Raw genomic sequence first — 25,817 nt, 5'->3', positions numbered from 1 at the left:
AGAATGTGTGGAAGGCGAGAACATTATCTCGGAAAGCAAAAATGGGTTTGTTTGAAGGAATAGTGATTCCAACAATGTTATATGGTTGTGAGGCGTGGGCTATAGATAGGGTTGTGCGAAGGAGGGTGGATGTGTTGGAAATGAGATGTTTGAGGATGGTATGTGGTGTGAGGTGGTTTGATCAAGTAAGTAATGAAAGGGTAAGAGAGATGTGTAGTAATAAAAAAAGTGTGGTTGAGAGAGCAGAAGAGGGTGTATTGAAATGGTTTGGTCGCATGGAGAGAATGAGTGAGGAAAGAATGACAATGAGGATATATGTGTTAGAGGTGGAGGGAACGAGGAGAAGTGGGAGACCAAATTGGAGGTGGAAAGATGGAGTGAAAAAGATTTTGAGTGATCGGGGCCTGAACACGCAGGGGTTGAAAGGCGTGCAAGGAATAGAGTGAATTCGAATGATATGGTGTACTGGGGTCGATGTACTGTCACTGGATTGAACCATGGAAAGTTTTGTGGGGCCTAGATGTGGAAAGGGAGCTGTGGTTTCAGTGCATTACACATGACAGCTAGAGACTGAGTGTGAACGAATGTGGCCTTTGTTGTCTTTTTCTGGCACTACTGTGAACAAATGTGGCCTTTGTTGTCTTTTCCTGGCATTACCTCGCACGTGTGCTGGGAGAGGGGATGCCATTTCATGTGTGGCAGGGTGGCGATGGGAATGGCTGAGGGCAGTAAGTATGAATATGTACATGTTTATATATATATATGTCTGTGTATGTATATGTATGTATACATTGAAATGTATAGGTATGTATATGTGTGTGTGTGGACGTGTATGTATATACATGTGTGTGTGGGTGGGTTGAGCCATCCTTTCATCTGTTTCCTTGTGCTTCCTTGCTAACATGAGAGACAATGACAAAGTATAATAAATAGATAAATGTGTATATGAGTGGATAGGCCATTCCTGGCACTACCTTGCTGATGCAGGAAACAGCAATTAAGAGTAATATAATGAAATGAAATATATAAACTTATTATATGTCCACATAATAAGTTTATGATACACTTGTTGCCAGACTCGAATGAACCTGGCCTCAATTCGGGTAGTCACTTGTTTACCAAATGGTGTCCTAGCTAAATTTCTTCATTGTATATCAACAGTATGAGAGGAAAGCCACTAGTAACAATAAGAAGTTTTTATCAAGGGAGTGAGGTATGTGTATGAGTAGGAAGAGAGGAGAGCGATTAGTTGTAAGTGAACATTGGTCTGTGGCAGGGGTGTTTGATATCACTGTGGTTCAGTTTGTTTATGGTTGGGATGGTGAGGAAGGTAAATGCAAGACTTGTGGAGGGGTGAATATGCAGTACAAGGGGGATGAAAGGGCATGGGAAGTGAATCTGTTGTTGTCTGCTAATGTACAGCAGTGTTGGTGGATTCAAGTGATGAAATGTAGAAGTTAGTGACTGAGTTTGGAAGAGTGTGTGAAAGGAGTAAGTTGAGAATAGATGTGAAGAAAAGAAAGTTTTAGCAGAGTTTAGGGACAGGTTAGTTGAGGTGTGAGTTTGAATGGAGAAAACATGGAGGAAGCAAACTGTTTTAGGTACCTGGGAGTGGACAGGGCAGCATACGGAACCTTTGAAAGCAGAAGTGAGTTATAAGGTGAGTGTGAGGGTGAATGTTCTGGTAGTGCTGAAGAATGTGTGGAAGGAGAAAACATTATCTGGGAAGGCAAAGATGTGTATTTTTGAAGATGTAGTATTCCCAGATACAAGGCAAGGCCTTTAGATAAGGCTGTGCAGGGGAGGGTGGATGCGATGGAAATGAAATGTTCGATGACAATGTGTAGTGTGAGGTGGTTTACTTGAATGAGTAATGAAAGGGTAAGAGAGAGATTTGGTAAGAGAAAGAGTGTGGTTGAGAGCTAAAGGGGGATGTGCTGAAATGGCTTAGACATATGGAAAGAACAAGTGAGGAAAGGTTGATGAAGAGGATGTGTGTCAGAAGTGAAGGATCAAAGAGAACGGGGATACCAAATTAGAGATGGAAGCATGGAGTGAAATAAATTTTGAGTGATTGGGGCTTGAACATGCAGGTGGGTGAAAGGTATTCATGAGGCAGAGTGAATTGGAACAATGTGGTTATACAGGGATTTTGATGTGCTGTGTACCTAACTTTTAAAGCAAAATGAAATATGTAAAGTTTTCCTTGGAAAAGTCCATGTAAGCCTGCATATACTTTGCTTCATGTGGTCTGTTGTCTTGTGTGTATATACTTCATTGCTTAACCTGCATTCACCCAGTTGCATGTGACTGTCTGTTTTCTTTTGTATACTGTTTTTTGATGTGCAGAATAGGTAATATATTCTCATATATGCCATTTTTATCATATGATTTCATTCCCAGGTTATTTGGAAAGCTAAGTGTAAGTGCTGATCAGAAATGGACAGCAATCATGCATCAGTGCAAGGAACAGCTGGGTATTACTGTTGGCTCAGAGATAGCAACAGCAAAAGTAAGTCAAAGTATCTTATGGTTTTTTCAATTTGTTGGTATGTATGATTATTGAAATTGCTGATTGTTCAGTACTGAAAGATAATTTTTCCACTTAAAGTGTCCATTTTCTGTATTGTACAGAGCAGGGAGGTGATTCTATTAGAGTGCCCATTGCTTAAACTTTCTTTACTTTCACACTATCTCTTGAATTTCTATATTTTGTATGCATTTACAGCTTATTCCATTCATCCACTGTTTTATCACAGGCATTTCTCACCTTTTTAGCTTTTCATATTTAAATCAGCTCATCAATTACCTTGTTTCATACTCCATCTTTGTTGCTCTTCGTTGTACCTGCAAATCAGATGAATGAAGATGAAATGGATACTGTAATCTAGGTTTAGTATATGCTTATGTATCCTTGATGAGAGGGAAGAAAGCGTACAACCCATGTCTCTCCTGCATGTTACATTTGGTGATTGAAAGGGATGGGAGAAGGGAGGTTAAAACCCTTTCCTCATATGTTATCTTTTATAAATTCAGGAATGGTGGAAGAAGCAAAATGGGGATATTGTCCCCAAGGCTCAAGCTGTGGGTGTTCGAATGAGTGTAATTGTAATCAGAATAAAAAAGAAGGGAGAGGTATGTCCTAAGTTTGATGAAAGAAACCTGGATGTTCTGACTCTGAGCAAAAAGAGTTCAAGGATAATGGGATGGAGTAAGTGACTCTGAGCAAAAAGAGTTCAAGGATAATGGGATGGAGTAAGTTAAGTTCAGGTAAAGTCTAGTGCAAGTGAAAGAACAAAAACAAAAGAAAGGAAGGCAGTTCTGATGAGGATTGTGTTGTGGGATTATGTTAAATGGTACAAGGAAGTGCCTTTAAGATCAGTATGGGTCAGAATGAGGACAGAGTATGACTGTTGGGTGATGTTAGTGTTTATACTCCAGGTAGTGACAAGAGTGGAGAAGAAAAGAATGCTTTGTAAGTTGACCCCCCCCCCCCCCCCTCTCTCTCTCTCTCTCTCTCTCTCTCTCTCTCTCTCTCTCTCTCTCTCTCTCTCTCTCTCTCTCTCTCTCTCTCTCTCTCTCTCTCTCTCTCTCTCTCTCTCTCTCTCTCTCTCTCTCTCTCTCTCTCTCTCTCTCTCTCTCTCTCTCTCTCTCTCTCTCTCTCTCTCTCTCTCTCTCTCTCTCTCTCTCTCTCTCTCTCTGTATTGGCAAGATGTGTTGCTCTGTGCCAAGTTGTCAGTTTGAGGTCACCACTAGCTAACGAGCAGTCATAATCATAGTGCATTACCATCGATGAGTGTTTCTCCCTTATTAAGTATTCATTCACTTTGATATTAATATTTTTATATTACAATGACACTAGCTACTTGCTACCCATATACATCCTGTGGTTGAGGTTTTATTTAGGATTTAATGACAGCAGGACCAGACAGAGTCAACACAGATTGTCCTGTGTAACCTATAGTTACCTGGAAGAGAAGCTCTGCTTAACCTGTATTAACTTGGAAGAGAAGTTTAAGCAAAGTGATATACAGTAAACCCTCAACTTAATGGACTGATAGGGGGAAAGGGGTGTCCATTAATGCCAAAAGTCCGTTAAATTGAGTATAACCTATTTCTGTGCTATATTTAAGTTCACACTTTCTTTTAACTCTATCACTGTAGGATTTAGTGTATGGTATGATAGTTGGGTGGTGGGCACCTGGCAGCATGGCAATATGTATACAATTCTTTTTGCATCCAACAGTAGTTAAATACCAAACACAGGGGTATAAAAACTATAAAAATATATTTACTTTAAGATAAACATATTCTCTCTGAACATGAAATATAACAATTTGCTCGTAATACAATGATCTCCTTCTACTTATTTTATTTAGCAAATCTTAGGCAAATCTTAGATGTGTTTAGATGATATGTTACATTTACTCGACAGTATTGTACAACATCCTTCCAAAACCTCTTCAGAGGGAGAGAAGGAACAGAACATAAACATTCCAATATTTTTTCTGTTTTTGTATACAAGATCTTCCTGTTATCTTATTTTATCTCTTACATATTCCTTGGACTTACATGAATTGTAACGATAGTAAAAACATCTACTTACAATCTTAGTTATACAGTTTCATGTTGTAACATATGACAATAAGACATTTTAAAAGAATATAATGTACCTTAGGAAACTGAACATATAATGGATAACTGACACAGTCATTGGGAATGAGGGAAGATAAATGTAACATCCCTCTTCCAAAAGAGGCATGACTGCAGGTTGACTCATGACTAACTGGAATATGAGTTAAGGCATCAGCTACATTATCCTGTCCTCTTTTATGTTAAATAATGAAATTATAATCTTATAACAAAAGATTCTACCTTGTCAAACACTTGGATCAGCCCTGCAATTGTAAGGCAATTTGATTGAATTTGTAAAATCCCTATTTCATACTTATTTGATAATACTTCTCATGTTCTTTGATTTGATTCTCAAACTCTATAGCTCTTCCTGCAACTTTTGCTTTGGTCATTCCTGTTATATGGGTTCATGGAGGGAAAGGACATCGGTGATATAGATAGATATTACAGATAGATTTTTCCAGCCTTATGGTCTTTGTTGACTCATCATTTATTTCTTCTTTTATCCTTCATTCTTTGCATTTAGTCACAAAATTTTTTTCTTGTTACCTTACCCTTTCTGGATCTATTTCTGATTAAGAAATCAAATGAATAAATAAAAAAGAAAATACTTGCATTTTTCATATGTGTGATAAGCATAGTCTAGCATCTAGTATGGACTGATTGGCATTGGTATGTGGTCTGCTGTTTGCTAGGTTTGTATGATGCTAAAGGTCCTAGATTTTTATTCTAGTAATCTAAGAATAACAGTTGTTTGTCTAGTAGCCCAAGAACAATTATTTGACATTTTATAGTTAAATGAACTTGAAAATATTCTTCACATTTACTTTAAACTTTTTGGGCTTGACATTCTAAGTGCTATTTTACTGCTAAACTGTTTCCAGTGAAATGTTATATTTTAGAGATATTTCTGAAAAACATATTTTGTTTTCTTCTTGGCTTGAATCAGAATCTGTCCAGACAAAAACATTATCAGAAAATGGTTGGTCACATCACCTGACAGAGTTACCACTTGATTACTTTTCATTTTCTTGTTTATTGTTACTCCTCTGTAGGATTCATTTCATAAATTTCTTTACTTACATTATGTCAGCTACTCCTAGTGTCTTCTGGGTAGATATACTTAGATTAAACATTAAACAGAATTTTAGTTTCTTAATTTTTTTAACGATATCCTTCAAATCCATTTTGAAATCCCAATTCTTTCCACCCTCACTACTGTTTATACTGCTTTTTCTCCAGAATGAACTGTTAAATTTGAGAGATTTTATTTTGGGGTCCCTCCATGCACTACTTCCTTCATTTACTTTTATACTCTTTCTTGAGGAGTTGTAGTTCCCTTAAATCTTGGCCACAAATGATGCTGTTCCTGGCTGGTTCAGTAACTGTACTGGTGTACTTAAAGAAAGTACAATGTAAGATCTTACTGATATGGTAATCCTTTTTATGACAGTAAAAGAAGACATTTTATGTATAGTTTTGATGTTGTGTAGATTCAGTCCTTTATTTTTACAGGTTTGGGAGACCCTAGCTACTAAGTTAGAAGCAGAGAAACAGGCATCTCTTCGTCATGGTGGGCCAGTGGATGTCTTGGACGGCATTGATCGTATACCTGAGATGAGAGGAGAGCTAACCTATCAATATTTTATGGAGATTCACTCTTACCTAGGCAAGGTGAGGTTTGGAGTAATTTTGGAATATATAATGGTATGATTGTTTTTGTTATTGAAATCTAAGTGTGCAATGTATTGTAACTGAGTAGGAATGATTGATGAGTCATCCGTGTAACATACTTGTCATTAACACTGCTTTAACTTTGAAGAAAATTGTTTTAGAAATTACTGCACATAATGGCTATGTAAAGTAGATGAAATATCTATGCAAAGATATCTCCAAGCCTCTCCCAGCTCATCCTTAGAAACTCAGTATGGGCATGTCATCATTATTGATCAAAATTTTTTTCATATGTAGCTATGAATATTGTGCTTATTGATACTTTTATTTACTGTCTTTTTTTTTTTTTTTTTTTTTTTTTTTTTTTTTTTTTTTATACTTTGTCGCTGTCTCCCGCGTTTGCGAGGTAGCGCAAGGAAACAGACGAAAGAAATGGCCCAACCCCCCCCCCCCATACACATGTACATACACACGTCCACACACGCAAATATACATACCTACACAGCTTTCCATGGTTTACCCCAGACGCTTCACATGCCTTGCTTCAATCCACTGACAGCACGTCAACCCCTGTATACCACATGACTCCAATTCACTCTATTTCTTGCCCTCCTTTCACCCTCCTGCATGTTCAGGCCCTGATCACACAAAATCTTTTTCACTCCATCTTTCCACCTCCAATTTGGTCTCCCTCTTCTCCTCGTTCCCTCCACCTCCGACACATATATCCTCTTGGTCAATCTCTCCTCACTCATTCTCTCCATGTGCCCAAACCATTTCAAAACACCCTCTTCTGCTCTCTCAACCACGCTCTTTTTATTTCCACACATCTCTCTTACCCTTACGTTACTTACTCGATCAAACCACCTCACACCACACATTGTCCTCAAACATCTCATTTCCAGCACATCCATCCTCCTGCGCACATCTCTATCCATAGCCCACGCCTCGCAACCATACAACATTGTTGGAACCACTATTCCCTCAAACATACCCATTTTTGCTTTCCGAGATAATGTTCTCGACTTCCACACATTTTTCAAGGCTCCCAAAATTTTCGCCCCCTCCCCCACCCTATGATCCACTTCCGCTTCCATGGTTCCATCCGCTGACAGATCCACTCCCAGATATCTAAAACACTTCACTTCCTCCAGTTTTTCTCCATTCAAACTCACCTCCCAATTGACTTGACCCTCACCCCTACTGTACCTAATAACCTTGCTCTTATTCACATTTACTCTCAACTTTCTTCTTCCACACACTTTACCAAACTCAGTCACCAGCTTCTGCAGTTTCTCACATGAATCAGCCACCAGCGCTGTATCATCAGCGAACAACAACTGACTCACTTCCCAAGCTCTCTCATCCCCAACAGACTTCATACTTGCCCCTCTTTCCAGGACTCTTGCATTTACCTCCCTTACAACCCCATCCATAAACAAATTAAACAACCATGGAGACATCACACACCCCTGCCGCAAACCTACATTCACTGAGAACCAATCACTTTCCTCTCTTCCTACACGTACACATGCCTTACATCCTCGATAAAAACTTTTCACTGCTTCTAACAACTTGCCTCCCACACCATATATTCTTAATACCTTCCACAGAGCATCTCTATCAACTCTATCATATGCCTTCTCCAGATCCATAAATGCTACATACAAATCCATTTGCTTTTCTAAGTATTTCTCACATACATTCTTCAAAGCAAACACCTGATCCACACATCCTCTACCACTTCTGAAACCGCACTGCTCTTCCCCAATCTGTCTTACTGTCTTTATTCTTTTAAATATCCCAGTAACTTTTTATGAACAATAGATACTTTTTTGTTTGCTGTGCCTCATTGTGTATGAGTTTGTAGCATCATGCAGTAGTACTGAACTCTAAATCTGTGAACAGAATAGATGAATGTATAGAACTTAGATGTTTGTCAACAATTTCTGTTCTAGGCATTTGGAAGTCGACTGCACCCTTTAGGTCAGCTGCTGCAGTCTTTGGTAGATGCCTTTAGGGCTACCTATGGGGGTGTTGTGGCCCACTCACGCCTTCTGCCATATGCTGTGCAGGAGGTTAGTTTGTTTATGTTTATTGACTTCCTGCAGATTTGATTACATTTGATCACATATTAGAACTATAACTTAAATAGAAAGCTTCATTATAAAAGTATGAATGCCATATCTTTGTTAAACCTCTTAAACATCATTTAATATAAAGTGATCCATCTTAGGAATTACCTACCCTCTTCCAAAATGTTTACTCTTCATACCCATCATTTGTTATTTTATCTTTCATTTATTTTGATTATTTGTTTTGTCAGTGCTCTTGCAAATTGCAATCTTTTATCCCAGATAAGTGAGTAAGGTAGAGTTGCGGTCATCTTGGCCAGTTTTTATTGGAAGGGGAAACTCCTTTAAGGCTAGATCCACAGCAACTGTGGCGGATTTCATAAGCTGCAAAGCATTCCTTTGACATCATTTAGTCTTTTTTATACCATCCAAGGATGACTTGGAGGCCATGGTTGTTATGTGGGTAGGGTGTGGGATCCTTATAAAATAGTACTTAGATCAAGGTTCTAAAGACACCAAAATTGGACTTCAGCAGAGCAGCCCTATGTTATCAATGTAGTATTAACAGGATTGAAGAAGGTTGTGAAGATGTTTAATGATGCATATTTCTGCGCAGATAGCATGGCATCTTTGGATTCTTTGAACAGTCAGAGTCCAGTTTTCGAACACATTACTGGTGCCTGTAGGAATTTATGGATCTGGAGAAGGCATATGGTGGGTTGATAGAGATGCTTTGTGGAAGGTTTTAAGAGTATATGGTGTGGGAGGTAAATTGCTCGAAGAAGGAAAAGTTTTTACAAAGGATGTAAGGCATGTGTACGAGTAGGAAGAGAGGAGAGTGATTGGTTCCCTGTGAATACTGGTTTGTGGCAGGGGTGTGTGATGTCTCCATGGTTGTTTGATTTGTTTATGGATGGGGTTTTTACGGAGGTGAATGCAAGAGTTTTGGAGAGAGGGGCAAATAAGCAGTCTGTTGTGGATGAGAGGGCTTGGAAGTGAGTCAGTTGTCATTTGCTGATGATACAGGGCTGGTGGCTGATTTGGGTGAGAAACTGCAGAAGCTGGTGACTGAGGTTGGTAGGTTTGGGAGATAAGTTTGAATGGAGAAAACTGGAGGAAGTGAAGTGTTTTAGATATCTGGGAGTAGACTTATCAGTAGATGGAACCATGGAAGCGGAAGTGAGTCAAAGGGTGGGGAGGAGGCAAAGGTTCTGGGAGCATTGAATGATGTGTGGAAGGTGAGAATATTATCTTGGAGAGCAAAAATGGGTATGTTTGAAGAAATAGTGGTTCCAACAATGTTGTATGATTGCGAGGCATGGGCAATAGATAGGGTTGTGTGGAGGAAGGTGGATATGTTGGAAATGAAATGTTTGAGAACAATATGTGATGTGAGGTGGTTTGATTGTGTGAGTAATGAAAGGGTAAGAGAGATGTGTGGTAATAATAAGAGTGTGATTAAGAGAGCAGAAGAGGATGTGTTGAAATGGTTTGGACACATGGAAAGAATGAGTGAGGAAAGATTAACAAAGAGGATATATGTGTCAGAGGTGGAGGGAAGAAGAAGAAATGGGAGCCCAAATTGGAGGTGGAAGGATGGAGTGAAATAGATTTTGAGTGATCGGGACCTGAACATACAGGAGGGTGAAAGGTGTGCAAGGAATAGAATGAATTGGAACAATGTGGTATATGGGGTTCAACGTACTGTCAATGGATTGAACTAGGACATGTGAAGCATCTGGGGTAAACCATGGAAAGGTGTGTGGGGTCTGGATGTGGAAAGGGAGCTGTGGTTTCGGTGCATTACACATGACAGCTAGAGACTGTGTGAACAAATGTGGCCTTTTTTATCTTTACTTGGTGCTACCTCACTGGGTGTGTGTGTGTGTGTGTGTGACAGGAATGGATAGAGGCAGCAAGTATGAATATGTACATGTGTATATATTTGTATATCTGTGTATATGTATGTATACGTTGAAATGTATATGTATGTGTATGTGCGTGTATGGGCATTTTTGTATATAAATGTGTATGTGGATGGGTTGGGTCATTCCTCGTCGCTTTTCATTGTGCTACCTTGCTGATGCGGGAGAAGGCAATTAAGTATAATGTAAATAATATATGAATTTAAGAAAACAGTGCAATGCAAAATGAGTGGGAGATGTATAAAAGAAAGAGGCAGGAGGTCAAGAGAAAGGAGCAAGAGGTGAAAAAGAGGGCAAATGAGAGTTGGGGTGAGAGAGTGTCATTAAATTTTAGGGAGAATAAAAAGATGTTTAGGAAGGAAGTAGATAAAGTGCGTAAGACAAGGGAACAAATGGGAATGTCAGTGAAGGGGGCTAATGGGGAGGTGATAAAAAGTAGTGGTGATGTGAGAAGGAGATGGAATGAGTATTTTGAAGGTTCGTTGGTTGAATGTGTTTGATGATAGAGTGGCAGATATAGGGTATTTTGGTCGAGGTGGTGTGCAAAGTGAGAGGGCTAGGGAGAATGATTTGGTAAACAGAGAAGAGGTAGTAAAAGCTTTGTGGAAGATGAAAGCCGGCAAGGCGGCGGGTTTGGACGGTATTGCAATGGAATTTGTTAAAAAAGGGGGTGACTGTATTGTTGACTGGTTGGTAAGGTTATTTAATGTATGTATGGCTCATGGTGAGGTGCCTGAGGATTGGCAGAATGCTTGCATAGTGCCATTGTACAAAGGCAAAGGGGATAAAAGTGAGTGCTCAAATTACAGAGGTATAAGTTTGTTGAGTATTCCTGGTAAATTATATGGGAGGGTATTGATTGAGAGGGTGAAGGCATGTACAGAGCATCAGATTGGGGAAGAGCAGTGTGGTTTCAGAAGTGGTAGAGGATGTGTGGATCAGGTGTTTGCTTTGAAGAATGTATGTGAGAAATACTTAGAAAAGCAAATGGATTTGTATGTAGCATTTATGGATCTGGAGAAGGCATATGATAGAGTTGATAGAGATGCTCTGTGGAAGGTATTAAGAGTATATGGTGTGGGAGGCAAGTTGTTAGAAGCAGTGATAAGTTTTTATCAAGGATGTAAGGCATGTGTACATGTAGGAAGAGAGGAAAGTGATTGGTTCTCGGTGAATGTAGGTTTGCGGCAGGGGTGTGTGATGTCTCCATGGTTGTTTAATTTGTTTATGGATGGGGTTGTTAGGGAGGTAAATGCAAGAGTTTTGGAAAGAGGGGCAAGTATGGAGTCTGTTGTGGATGAGAGAGCTTGGGAAGTGAGTCAGTTGTTGTTCGCTGATGAAACAGCGCTGGTGGCTGATTTTTGTGAGAAACTGCAGAAGTTGGTGACTGAGTTTGGTAAAGTGTGTGAAAGAAGAAAGCTGAGAGTAAATGTGAATAAGAGCAATGTTATTAGGTACAGTAGGGTTGAGGGACAAGTCAATCGGGAGGTAAGTTTGAATGGAGAAAAACTGGAGGAAGTGAAGTGTTTTAGATATCTGGGAGTGGATTTGGCAGCGGATGGAACCATGGAAGCAGAAGTGAATCATAGGGTGGGGGAGGGGGCGAAACTTCTGGGAGTGTTGAAAAATGTGTGGAAGTCGAGAACATTATCTTGGAAAACGAAAATGGGTATGTTTGAAGGAATAGTGGTTCAAACAATGTTATATGGTTGCGAGGCGTGGGCGATAGATAGAGTTGTGCAGAGGAGGGTGGATGTGCTGGAAATAAGATGTTTTAGGACAATATGTGGTGTGAGGTGGTTTGATCAAGTAAGTAATAATAGGGTAAGAGAGATGTATGGTAATAGAAAGAGTGTGGTTGAGAGAGCAGAAGAGTGTGTTTTGAAATGGTTTGGTCGCATGGAGAGAATGAGTGAGGAAAGCTTGACCAAGAGGGTATATGTGTCGGAGGTGGAGGGAACGAGGAGAAGTAGGAGACCTAATTGGAGGTGGAAAGATGGCGTGAAAAAGATTTTGAGTGATTGGGGCTTGAACATGCAGGAGGGTGAAAGGTGTGCAAGGAATAAAGTGAATTGGAACGATGTGATATACTGGGGTTGACATGGTGTCAATGGATTGAACCAGGGCATGTGAAGCGTCTGATGTAAACCATGGAAAGTTGTGTGGGGCCTGGATGTGGAAAGGGAGCTGTGGTTTCGGTGCATTATCACATGACAGCTAGAGACTGAGTGTGAACGAATGTGGCCTTTGTTGTCTTTTCCTAGCGCTATCTCGCACACATGAGGGGGGAGGGGGTTGTTATTTCATGTGTGGCGAGGTGGTGATGGGAATGAATAAAGGCTGATTCATGTGAGAAACTGCAGAAGCTGGTGACTGAATTTGGTAAAGTGTGTGAAAGAAGAAAGTTAAGAGTAAATGTGAATAAGAGCAAGGTTATTAGGTACAGTAGGGTTGAGGGTCAAGTCAATTGGGAGGTGAGTTTGAATGGAGAAAAACTGGAGGAAGTGAAGTGTTTTAGATATCTGGGAGTGGATCTGGCAGCGGATGGAACCATGGAAGCGGAAGTGGATCATAGGGTGGGGGAGGGGGCGAAAATTCTGGGAGCCTTGAAGAATGTGTGGAAGTCGAGAACATTATCTCGGAAAGCAAAAATGAGTATGTTTGAAGGAATAGTGGTTCCAACAGTGTTGTATGGTTGCGAGGCGTGGGCTATGGATAGAGTTGTGTGTAGGAGGATGGATGTGCTGGAAATGAGATGTTTGAGGACAATGTGTGGTGTGAGGTGGTTTGATCGAGTAAGTAACGTAAGGGTAAGAGAGATGTGTGGAAATAAAAAGAGCGTGGTTGAGAGAGCAGAAGAGGGTGTTTTGAAATGGTTTGGGCACATGGAGAGAATGAGTGAGGAAAGATTGACCAAGAGGATATATGTGTCGGAGGTGGAGGGAACGAGGAGAAGAGGGAGACCAAATTGGAGGTGGAAAGATGGAGTGAAAAAGATTTTGTGTGATCGGGGCCTGAACATGCAGGAGGGTGAAAGGCGTGCAAGGAATAGAGTGAATTGGAGCGATGTGGTATACCGGGGTTGACGTGCTGTCAGTGGATTGAATCGGGGCATGTGAAGCGTCTGGGGTAAACCATGGAAAGCTGTGTAGGTATGTATATTTTGCGTGTGTGGACGTATGTATATACATGTGTATGGGGGTGGGTTGGGCCATTTCATTCGTCTGTTTCCTTGCGCTACCTCGCAAACGCGGGAGACAGCGACAAAGCAAAAAAAAAAAAAAAAAGTATGAATTATGTACATGTGTATATATGTATATGTCTGTGTATGTATATATATGTATACATTGAGATGTATAGGTATGTATATTTGCGTGTGTGGACGTGTATGTATATACATGTGTATGTGGGTGGGTTGGGCCATTCTTTCGTCTGTTTCCTTGCGCTACCTCGCAAACGCGGGAGACAGCGACAAAGCAAAAAAAAAAAAAAAAAAGTATGAATTATGTACAATGTGAATAATGTATAATGTCTGTGTGTGTATATATATGTATACCATTGAGATGTATAGGTATGTATATTTTGCGTGTGTGGACGTGTATGTATATACATGTGTATGTGGGTGGGTTGGGCCATTTCATTCGTCTGTTTCCTTGCGCTACCTCGCAAACGCGGGAGACAGCGACAAAGCAAAAAAAAAAAAAAAAAGTATGAATTATGTACAATTTGTATATATGTAAATGTCTGTGTAAGTATATAATATGTATACATTGAGATGTATAGGTATGTATATTTTGCGTGTGTGGACGTGTATGTATATACATGTGTATGTGGGTGGGTTGGGCCATTTCATTCGTCTGTTTCCTTGCGCTACCTCGCAAACGCGGAGACAGCGACAAAGCAAAAAAAAAAAAAAAAAAAAAAAAAAAAAAAAAAAAAAAAAAAAAAAGTATGAATTATGTACAATGTGAATAATGTATAATGTCTGTGTGTGTATATATATGTATACCATTGAGATGTATAGGTATGTATATTTTGCGTGTGTGGACGTGTATGTATATACATGTGTATGTGGGTGGGTTGGGCCATTTCATTCGTCTGTTTCCTTGCGCTACCTCGCAAACGCGGGAGACAGCGACAAAGCAAAAAAAAAAAAAAAGTATGAATTATGTACAATGTGAATAATGTATAATGTCTGTGTGTGTATATATATGTATACCATTGAGATGTATAGGTATGTATATTTTGCGTGTGTGGACGTGTATGTATATACATGTGTATGTGGGTGGGTTGGGCCATTTCATTCGTCTGTTTCCTTGCGCTACCTCGCAAACGCGGAGACAGCGACAAAGCAAAAAAAAAAAAAAAGTATGAATTTATGTATCATGTGTATATATGTATATGTCTGTGTGTGTATATATATGTATACATGAGATGTATAGGTATGTATATTTTGCGTGTGTGGACGTGTATGTATATACATGTGTATGTGGGTGGGTTGGGCCATTTCATTCGTCTGTTTCCTTGCGCTACCTCGCAAACGCGGAGACAGCGACAAAGCAAAAAAAAAAAAAAAAAAGTATGAATTATGTACAATGTGAATAATGTATAATGTCTGTGTGTGTATATATATGTATACATGAGATGTATAGGTATGTATATTTTGCGTGTGTGGACGTGTATGTATATACATGTGTATGTGGGTGGGTTGGGCCATTTCATTCGTCTGTTTCCTTGCGCTACCTCGCAAACGCGGAGACAGCGACAAAGCAAAAAAAAAAAAAAAAAAAAAAAAAAAAAAAAAAAAAAAAGTATGAATTATGTACAATGTGAATAATGTATAATGTCTGTGTGTGTATATATATGTATACCATTGAGATGTATAGGTATGTATATTTTGCGTGTGTGGACGTGTATGTATATACATGTGTATGTGGGTGGGTTGGGCCATTTCATTCGTCTGTTTCCTTGCGCTACCTCGCAAACGCGGAGACAGCGACAAAGCAAAAAAAAAAAAAAAAAGTATGAATTATGTACAATGTGAATAATGTATAATGTCTGTGTGTGTATATATATGTATACCATTGAGATGTATAGGTATGTATATTTTGCGTGTGTGGACGTGTATGTATATACATGTGTATGTGGGTGGGTTGGGCCATTTCATTCGTCTGTTTCCTTGCGCTACCTCGCAAACGCGGGAGACAGCGACAAAGCAAAAAAAAAAAAAAAAAAAAGTATGAATTATGTACAATGTGAATAATGTATAATGTCTGTGTGTGTATATATATGTATACATGAGATGTATAGGTATGTATATTTTGCGTGTGTGGACGTGTATGTATATACATGTGTATGTGGGTGGGTTGGGCCATTTCATTCGTCTGTTTCCTTGCGCTACCTCGCAAACGCGGGAGACAGCGACAAAGCAAAAAAAAAAAAAAAAAAAAAAGTATGAATTATGTACAATGTGAATAATGTATAATGTCTGTGTGTGTATATATATGTATACCATTGAGATGTATAGGTATGTATATTTTGCGTGTGTGGACGTGTATGTATATACATGTGTATGTGGGTGGGTTGGGCCATTTCATTCGTCTGTTTCCTTGCGCTACCTCGCAAACGCGGAGACAGCGACAAAGCAAAAAAAAAAAAAAAAAAAAAAAAAAAAAGTATGAATTATGTACAATGTGAATAATGTATAATGTCTGTGTGTGTATATATATGTATACCATTGAGATGTATAGGTATGTATATTTTGCGTGTGTGGACGTGTATGTATATACATGTGTATGTGGGTGGGTTGGGCCATTTCATTCGTCTGTTTCCTTGCGCTACCTCGCAAACGCGGGAGACAGCGACAAAGCAAAAAAAAAAAAAAAGTATGAATTATGTACAATGTGAATAATGTATAATGTCTGTGTGTGTATATATATGTATACCATTGAGATGTATAGGTATGTATATTTTGCGTGTGTGGACGTGTATGTATATACATGTGTATGTGGGTGGGTTGGGCCATTTCATTCGTCTGTTTCCTTGCGCTACCTCGCAAACGCGGAGACAGCGACAAAGCAAAAAAAAAAAAAAAAAAAAAAAAGTATGAATTTGTCAACAATCACACAGTAATCATAGGATGCAGCAGCTTCCCAAGTATTGTGTGGTTTAGCTAGTATTAGGGGCACATTAGCAGCCAGCTCTCGGGAGCAAAACCCAAGCATTACCTATAGAAGAGGGAAAATGAAGCAATATTATTGCTTAGAACAACAGGGTCAAGTTTTGAAGTTAGCCTGTGAGAATTTATAAGTTGGACTGCTTTTAACTCAACTCTGTTAAGTAAAGATAGAAATCTAAAACCACTCCAGATGTGAGAGCACCAGTCAGTCTTTTGTATAGATGGATTATCTTTTCAGTTGAAGAAAAGAAATTTTGACATCTAAACTAGACTCCTAGTCTCTATATCTCTAATGTCCATTCCCTTTAGAACTCCTATCAAGGGGGTCTTTGAATGCCTCCCTTGCATTTACCATTCCATGCATTCTTCCACCTTTTCTCTCCTTCCATTACTTTTCCACTGTTTTCCCATGTCACGTGTGGTTGTCCTCACACCAGCCTCTTTAATTGTACTATCATATACTCTCCTTGTAAACTCCATGTTTTGCATGCTTTCCAAATGCCCAAACCACTCCACAATTCTTTCCCTTTGCATTCTCTGCTATCCCACATCTCTCATACACTCCTAATTTCTTTCTTCATTCCATCTAGTCTTACCACTTGCTCCTTTCATATAGCTTATTTCCACAGCCTGGATTCTTTACCTCTATGACTTGTTCCATTTCCATGTTTTGGCTTCATATGTTGGGGTTGGGATGGCTATGCTGTTTCTTAATCCTTTCTTCACTTCCATGATTACATGGTGCACCTGTACCCTTCATTCATTAAGGGACCCAGTAACTCTTCTACTCTGATCTGCTCTCTCCCTTATCTCTCCTTCCCTATCACCAACATGACTCCTAAATTCTTAAATTCCCCTACTTCTTCTAGTCTTTCTCCCCCATATATATAACATGGTTTAGTACACTTTCTTCTTTTATTCTATAGTGTTTTGCAAAATCCATACTTTCACTCTGTTTCTTGTCATACACCATTACTTTACTTTTACTTGCATTTACCTTCAATCTCGTATGCTTTCACATAACATAAAAGACATTTACAACGTTCTACAACTTCTCTTCACTCTCAGCAAATACACAGTATTATCTGCAAACAGGCTTATCATTAGCCACTACACCTCACTGCCACACTCCATCTTCATATCCCTTTCCTGAGTTTTGCCATCCTCTTTCTTATCACTCCATCCATATTTTCTTTTTCATTCTTGGTCTCCATTTTCCACGTTAGTGACATAGCACCAGGAACAGACGAAGAAAGGACACATCTGTTTACATTAATTCTGTAGCTCCTTATCCATAACCAGGCCCCACAGACCTTTCTATGGCTTACCTTGGATGATTTGCAAGCCCTGGTTCAGTCCACTGACAGTATGGTGACCCCAGTATACCACATCGTTCCAATTCACTCTATCCTGTGTGCGCCTTTCACCCTCCTGCATGTTCTGACCATGATAGCTCAAAATCTTTTTCACTTCATCGTTCCATTTCCAGTGTGGTCTCCTCACTATTCTTGTTCCCTGTAATTCTTACACATATATCCTCTTTGCCAACCTTTCCTCACACATTCTCTCCATATGTTCAAACCATTTCAGTACACCCTCTTCTGCTCTCTCCACTGCATTGTTTCTCTTACCATGCATATCTCATACTCTATCATTACTTACTCGATCAAACTACCTCACACCATGTATTGTACTCAAACATTTAATATCCAACACATCAACCCTCCTCTACACAACCTTATTGTTGGGATTACTATTCCTTCAAGCATACCCATTTTTTGCCCTTCCAGATAATGTTGTCTCTTTCCACACATTCTACAGTGCTTCTAGAACCTTCACCCTCTCTCCCATCCTATGACTCACTTCCACTGTCATGTCCACTCCCAGATATGTAAAACACTTTACTTCCTACAATTTTTCTCCATTCATACTCTCACCCCAACTAACCTGACCCTTAACATGCTGAACCTAATAACCTTGCTTTTATTCACATTCAACTTTTTCCTTTCACACACTCTTCCAAACTCAGTCACCAGCTTCTGCTGTTTCTCCCTCGAATCTGTCACTAGTGCTATATCATCAGTAAAGAACAACTAACTCATTTCCCAGGGTCTCTCATCTCCCTCAGACTGCATACTTTCTTCTCTCTCTGAGACTCTTGCATTTACCTCCTTCACCACCCCATCCATAAACATATTGGACAAGCATGGTGACATCACACACCCCTGCAGCAGACCAACCTTCACTTGCCACCATTCACTCTTCTCTCTCCATATTCATACACAAGCCTTACACCCTTGATAAAAACTTCTCTGCTTCTAGCAGCTTTCCTCTCCCACAGTATATTCTTAAGACCTTCAGCAAAGCTTCTCTATCAACCATATCATTTAACTTCTCCAGATCCATAAATGTCACATACAAATCCATCTGTTTTTGTAAGTATTTCTCACTCTCATTCTTTAAGCAAATACCTGATTTTCACATCCTATACCACTTGTTGAACCACACTGTTACTCCCTAATCTGATGCTCTGTACATGCCTTCACCCTCTCAATCAATACCCTTCCATACAACTTAATTGGTATACTGTACAAACTTATACCTTTATAGTTTGAACACTCACATTTATCCCCTGTGCCTTTATACAGTGGCACTATGCATACATTCCACCAATCCTCAAGCACTTCACCATGATTCAAACATGCATTGTAAATCCTTATCAACCAACACAGTCACCCCCACCCCCTTTCTGGATGAATCCAACTGCAGTACCATCCAATCCAGCTGTCTTGCCACTTTTTATCTTCCACAAGGCTTTCTCCACCTCTTCTGTCTTCACCAAACCACTCTCCATGACTCTCACTTTGGAGAAGTATGTGAGAAGAATGATAATCATTGTTATGCAAATGTAGAAACATATTGTGAAGGGAAAATGAAATATATTATTTTGTCTTCTACACCTTTCAGAGTGGTGACCCCAGCTTTTGTGATTCATCCATGGCTTTTACCACATGTTTATTCTCCATTATCCACACTGTACGTATTACACAATCAGGCAAAAGATGAGGAGTACTGGAGAAGATTGCTCAAGTGGAACAAACAGCCAGACACTGCTCTGATGACTTTCTTAGGAGTAGATATGTAAGTAACATGTGCTTGTAGACTAGATATTCAGCATCTTGTTTGATATTAATAGTCTTATCTTTGTCACAGCAAAAGTTTTGAAAGCAGAAATGAGTCATTATGCCTATGATGATTTTTTCTGTGGCTCTTTAGCATATAAGTTGTAGTGAAAACATTTTCTTTATCTGTAAAGAGAGTTACTCAATCAAAAGATAAAAGGTAAAATAGGAAGATGGATTAGAATTTCTACTAAATATGAGACTCAAAGTAGTAGCAGACAGACCTATGTCAGATGAAAATGTTATCTTTGTTATGTGTCCTGTCCTATGAGAAATTACATATTACTTGGGGATTGGTTGGGAAGCTCTTGTTTGTTCACTCTTTTTGATCTGTCCCCCTATCACTGAAGCCTTTTGCACACTTATATTGTTCACTCGGCTCTTCAGTGACTGCTATGAGGTTGACATCATCGATCCACATGCTCAAATTTACTCAAAGAGCACAATTTCTTGGATTGCATCATGGACCCATATATGTTTTTCTATTGAAGTCAGCCAGCTTGCTTACACCAACAGAGTTTTTCTTTTATTTCAAAAGATCATTTTTTTTTTTTTTTTTTTTTTTTTTTGCTTTGTCGCTGTCTCCCGCGTTTGCGAGGTAGCGAAAGGAAACAGATGAAAGAAATGGCCCAACCCACCCCCATACACATGTATATACATACGTCCACACACGCAAATATACATACCTACACAGCTTTCCATGGTTTACCCCAGACGCTTCACATGCCCTGATTCAATCCAATGACAGCACGTCAACCTCGGTATACCACATCGATCCAAATTCAGTCACCAGCTTCTGCAGTTTCTCACATGAATCAGCCACCAGTGCTGTATCATCAGCGAACAACAACTGACTCACTTCCCAAGCTCTCTCATCCCCAACAGACTTCATACTTGCCCCTCTTTCCAAAACTCTTGCATTCACCTCCCTAACAACCCCATCCATAAACAAATTAAACAACCATGGAGACATCACACACCCCTGCCGCAAACCTACATTCACTGAGAACCAATCACTTTCCTCTCTTCCTACACGTACACATGCCTTATATATATATATATATATATATATATATATATATATATATATATATATATATGAAGTCTGTTGGGGATGAGAGAGCTTGGGAAGTGAGTCAGTTGTTGTTCGCTGATGATACAGCGCTGGTGGCTGATTCATGTGAGAAACTGCAGAAGCTGGTGACTGAGTTTGGTAAAGTGTGTGAAAGAAGAAAGTTAAGAGTAAATGTGAATAAGAGCAAGGTTATTAGGTACAGTAGGGTTGAGGGTCAAGTCAATTGGAAGGTGAGTTTGAATGGAGAAAAACTGGAGGAAGTGAAGTGTTTTAGATATCTGGGAGTGGATCTGGCAGCGGATGGAACCATGGAAGCGGAAGTGGATCATAGGGTGGGGGAGGGGGCGAAAATTCTGGGAGCCTTGAAGAATGTGTGGAAGTCGAGAACATTATCTTGGAAAGCAAAAATGGGTATGTTTGAAGGAATAGTGGTTCCAACAATGTTGTATGGTTGCGAGGCGTGGACTATGGATAGAGTTGTGCGCAGGAGGATGGATGTGCTGGAATTGAGATGTTTGAGGACAATGTGTGGTGTGAGGTGGTTTGATCGAGTAAGTAACGTAAGGGTAAGAGAGATGTGTGGAAATAAAAAGAGCGTGGTTGAGAGAGCAGAAGAGGGTGTTTTGAAATGGTTTGGGCACATGGAGAGAATGAGTGAGGAAAGATTGACCAAGAGGATATATGTGTCGGAGGTGGAGGGAATAAGGAGAAGAGGGAGACCAAATTGGAGGTGGAAAGATGGAGTGAAAAAGATTTTGTGTGATCGGGGCCTGAACATACAGGAGGGTGAAAGGAGGGCAAGGAATAGAGTGAATTGGAGCGATGTGGTATACCGGGGCTGACGGGCTGTCAGTGGATTGAATCAAGGCATGTGAAGCGTCTGGGGTAAACCATGGAAAGCTGTGTAGGTATGTATATTTGCGTGTGTGGACGTATGTATATACATGTGTATGGGGGTGGGTTGGGCCATTTCTTTCGTCTGTTTCCTTGCGCTACCTCGCAAACGCGGGAGACAGCGACAAAGCAAAAAAAAAAAAATATATATATTTATTTATTTTTATTTATTATATATATATATATATATATATATATATATATATATATATATATATATATATATATATTTTATCCCTGGGGATAGGGGAGAAAGAATACTTCCCACGTATTCCCTGCGTGTCGTAGAAGGCGACTAAAAGGGGAGGGAGCGGGGGGCTGGAAATCCTCCCCTCTCATTATTTTTTTTTTTCCAAAAGAAGGAACAGAGAAGAGGGCCAGGTGAGGATATTCCCTCAAAGGCCCAGTTCTCTGTTCTTAACGCTACCTCGCTAACGCGGGAAATGGCGAATAGTTTGAAAGAAAAAAGAATATGTGTGTGTGTGTGTGTGTGTGTGTGTGTGTGTGTGTATGAGTGGATTGGCCAACTCTTTGTCAGTTTCCTGGTACTTCCTCACTGACATGGGAAACAGTGATAAGATATAATAGAATGAAAATGCATACATGTACACCACTGAATTTCAGGCAATTTGATGGTTTGACACCTCCTTTAGTCCAGACAAAATTATGTGAGGGGACTTGAAATTACTGCGGCCACCAGACTAGTTTACTAGATGGTGACAGATGGCGTTGTGTGTAGGGTGCGCTTAGTTACATTCTTTACACTGTACTTGTTGATGGTGATACCGCAATTCTGTGATATTCTTAGCTTATTTTGTTTAAATTTAACCCTAACTATGGCTTCTAAGACATATGAGAGTGTCAGTCATGGTGTCAAACGTTAATACCAGTCCATATCGATACAAGATAAAGTAGAACTGTTGAAAAAAATGGACTGTGGTGTTTCGGTGTGTAAGCTGTGTGACATCTACAGTATTGGTTCATCAACTGTTTATGATATAAAGAAGCAGAGGGAGAAAATATTGAAATTCTATGCAGACAGCGATTCAAGAAAGAAATGATGATTAGAAAAACTATGAAAGATGGTAAGAGTACTGAGGACGATCGAGTGATAATGGAATGGTTTCAACAGCGTCGGAGTGATGGAGTGGACTTATCAGGTAGCATGATAATGGACCAGGCTAAGTTGTTCCATAAAGAACTTAGATTACAACATGAGCATGACTATAGTGAAGGATGGCTTCAAAGATTCAAAAAATGTCATGGATTTTCCATGAATAAAGTGTGCAGAGAAAAGCTGTCTGCAAACCATGAAGGAGCTACCGAGTATGTGGATGAATTTGCGAAACTCATAGCCGATGAGTACCTTAGTCCTGAGCAGGTGTATGATACAGATGAAACTGCATTATTCTGGCGATGCACACTTAGGAAAATGCTAACAACAGAAGACCCCACAGGATTCAAACAATCTAAGGACAGACTTACCATCTTAGGGTGCTCAAAGATTTAATATTTGTTTGATTTAAATTTCTGGCAGTCCATGGTGTACTTTAGATACATGGGAGATGAATAATTATTGGGTTAAAAGTGTGCTGATGAATTATTATTACGTGACCACGGTTGGTCCAGCAAAATTGTTAATCTGACAATGCTTGGGAACCAAGAGTGCCGGAAAATTGGTGGTGTAGTGGTAATATATTTATATTATTTATTTATTATTATACTTAATCACCTTCTCCCGCGTTAGCGAGGTAGTGCTAGGAAACAGACGAGGAATGGCCCAACCCACCCACATACACATGTGTATACATAAATGCCCACACATGCACATATACATACATATACATTTCAACGTATACATACATATACATACACAGACATACACATATATGCACATGTACATATCCATACTTGCTGCTTTCATCCATTCCCATCACCACCCCGCCACACATGAAATAGCATCCCGCCACTCTCTCTCTCTCTCTCTCTCTCTCTCTCTCTCTCTCTCTCTCTCTCTCTCTCTCTCTCTCTCTCTCTCTCTCTCTCTCTCTCTCTCTCTCTCTTCTGTCTCTCTTTCTCTCTTTCTGTCTCTCTCTCTCTCTTTCTGTCTGTCTGTCTCTCTCTCTCTCTTTCTGTCTGTCTGTCTGTCTCTCTCTCTCTCTCTCTCTCTCTCTCTCTCTCTCTCTCTCTCTCTCTCTCTCTCTCTCTCTCTCTCTCCAGCAAGGTAGTGGTAGGAATAGGCAAAAAAAAAAGCCTCATTTGTTCACCCTCAGTCTCTAGCTGTCATTTATATATGTATTGTATTTGATTGCCATTTCCTGCATTAGTCAGGTAACACAAGGAAACAGAAGAAGAGAGACCCATCCACTCTCATACACATATATACATATAACACATACCTATACATATATTTGTCCCTTAGGTAGGGAGGCATGTGGTTTGGGAGAAGTTGTGTGAGTGTTTTAGCAGTTTTGATGCATGAGACCGGGTGTTAGTGGTGGGTGATTTACATGCTAAGGTAAATAATGTGGCAGTTGAGGATATTAATTGGTGCACATGGGGTATTCAGTGTTATGAATGGAAATGATGAAGAACTTGTGGAGTTGTGTGCTAAATTATGATTGGTCATTAGGAATACCTTTTTTAAAAGGAGAGATATGCACAGGTATACATATGTGAGTTGGTCATTAGGAATACCTTTTTTAAAAGGAGAGATATGCACAAGTATACATATGTGAGTAGGAGAGATGGTCATTAGGCATTATTAGATTACATATTCATTGGTAGGTATGTAAAAGAGAGACTTTTAGATGTAAATATGGTGAGAGCATCAGCTGGTGGAATGTCTGATCACTATCTTGTAGAGACTATAGTGAAGATTTTAAAGGTTTTCAAAAAAGAGGAGACAGTGTCGGTGAGAAGAGAGTGGTGAAAGTAAGTGAGCCTGGAAAGGAGACTGGTGCGAAGAAATACCAGACGAGATTGAGTGTAGAATTGCAAAAGGTGAGAGCAGATGAAGTGATTCGAGTGGGTGAGGAATGGGAGGTATAAAGAGAAATAGTGTTGGCTTGTGCAAGAGATGCATGTGGCATGCAAAAGGTGGGAGATGTGCAGATTGAAAAGGGTAGTGAGTGGTGGAGTGAAGAAGTAAAGTTGCTTGTGAAAGAGAAAAGAGAGGCATTTTGTTGGTACTTACAAAGGAGTGCAAATGATGGGGAGATGTATAAGAAAAGGTGACAGGAAGTCAAGAGGAAGGTGCAGGAGTTGAAAAAGAGGGCCAATAAGAGTTGAGGTGAGAGACTATCATTAAACTTTCGGGAGAATAAAAAGATATTTTGGAATGAGGTAAATAGTTTGCAAAATCTACACAACCACCAAGAAACTTACACAAACTACAGGAATTGAAACTGGCTAGTCTTCACTAAGTACATAAAAACAAAGCTATTAAACTTTAATGTAGAAGATTTTTCATCGCTAGATCACGTAGGCTCACACTTTATCAACATCTGCAATCAATCCAGCAAAAGAGCACTTACCACAAGGGTACAGAATGAAATACCTACTAAATTTCTCTCCACAGGATACACACGTCATAAAGCACAGAAATCAATTCAGACACTAGCAGTCTCTAGAAATCAGAATAAATCCAAACTTTAGATGAAACTAACCCACCAAAAGACAAACTGAAAGTTGGCATTCTGTCCTCAACAAAGTGAATTACAAGACCCATGGCAACCAAGTCTGACACACACTGAAGAAAATCCACTCTTATTGCACCAGTCCAGCCCCCACTTATGAAGCATTCCCAACCCATTCCTATGAAATCCCTTCCAAAGAACACACAAGGATACTTGTAAGACACTCCTCAAAATCATCCTCAAACCAACCTCACCCCTAAATAGGAAATTAATGAAAAACGTACAGAAAATTGGTTTAGAGTTAATTGCTCACTCGCCTTTCATTCTCACTGATACCAGCATGTAAGTAAAACTTTAAAAAACTCTCCTGCTACAGACCCTGACTACATTTCAAACTTTTGCATGAAACACAGTTGCTCACTTGCAAACCAATCACTTACTGATATCATCAACTACTCCTGGCTAAACAAGATTTGTAACATTTAGAAACTTAGCAAAATAATATCATTCCTAAAACCCTCCAAACCACCTAACTCCCCTT

At 39.6% G+C, this 25,817-nt stretch overlaps 1 protein-coding gene across 1 annotated transcript in view; it reads left to right on the top strand.

Annotated features, from left to right (window-relative positions):
- Positions 1–25,817, top strand: part of Als2 (Amyotrophic lateral sclerosis 2) — a 231,493-nt gene that overhangs the window by 179,807 nt on the left and 25,869 nt on the right. Inside the window, exons 17-21 of the mRNA XM_071666251.1 lie at positions 2,404–2,512; positions 6,151–6,309; positions 8,268–8,424; positions 8,917–9,091; positions 19,455–19,628. Coding sequence (XP_071522352.1) covers positions 2,404–2,512; positions 6,151–6,309; positions 8,268–8,424; positions 8,917–9,091; positions 19,455–19,628 — 774 coding nt within the window. The remainder of the gene's footprint in view (positions 1–2,403; positions 2,513–6,150; positions 6,310–8,267; positions 8,425–8,916; positions 9,092–19,454; positions 19,629–25,817) is intronic.

The sequence above is a fragment of the Panulirus ornatus genome, chromosome 11, assembly GCF_036320965.1.
Source record: "Panulirus ornatus isolate Po-2019 chromosome 11, ASM3632096v1, whole genome shotgun sequence".
NCBI lineage: Eukaryota > Metazoa > Arthropoda > Malacostraca > Decapoda > Palinuridae > Panulirus > Panulirus ornatus.
Note: the sequence above shows the minus strand (reverse complement) of the source record. Positions and strands in the feature narration are given on the sequence as shown.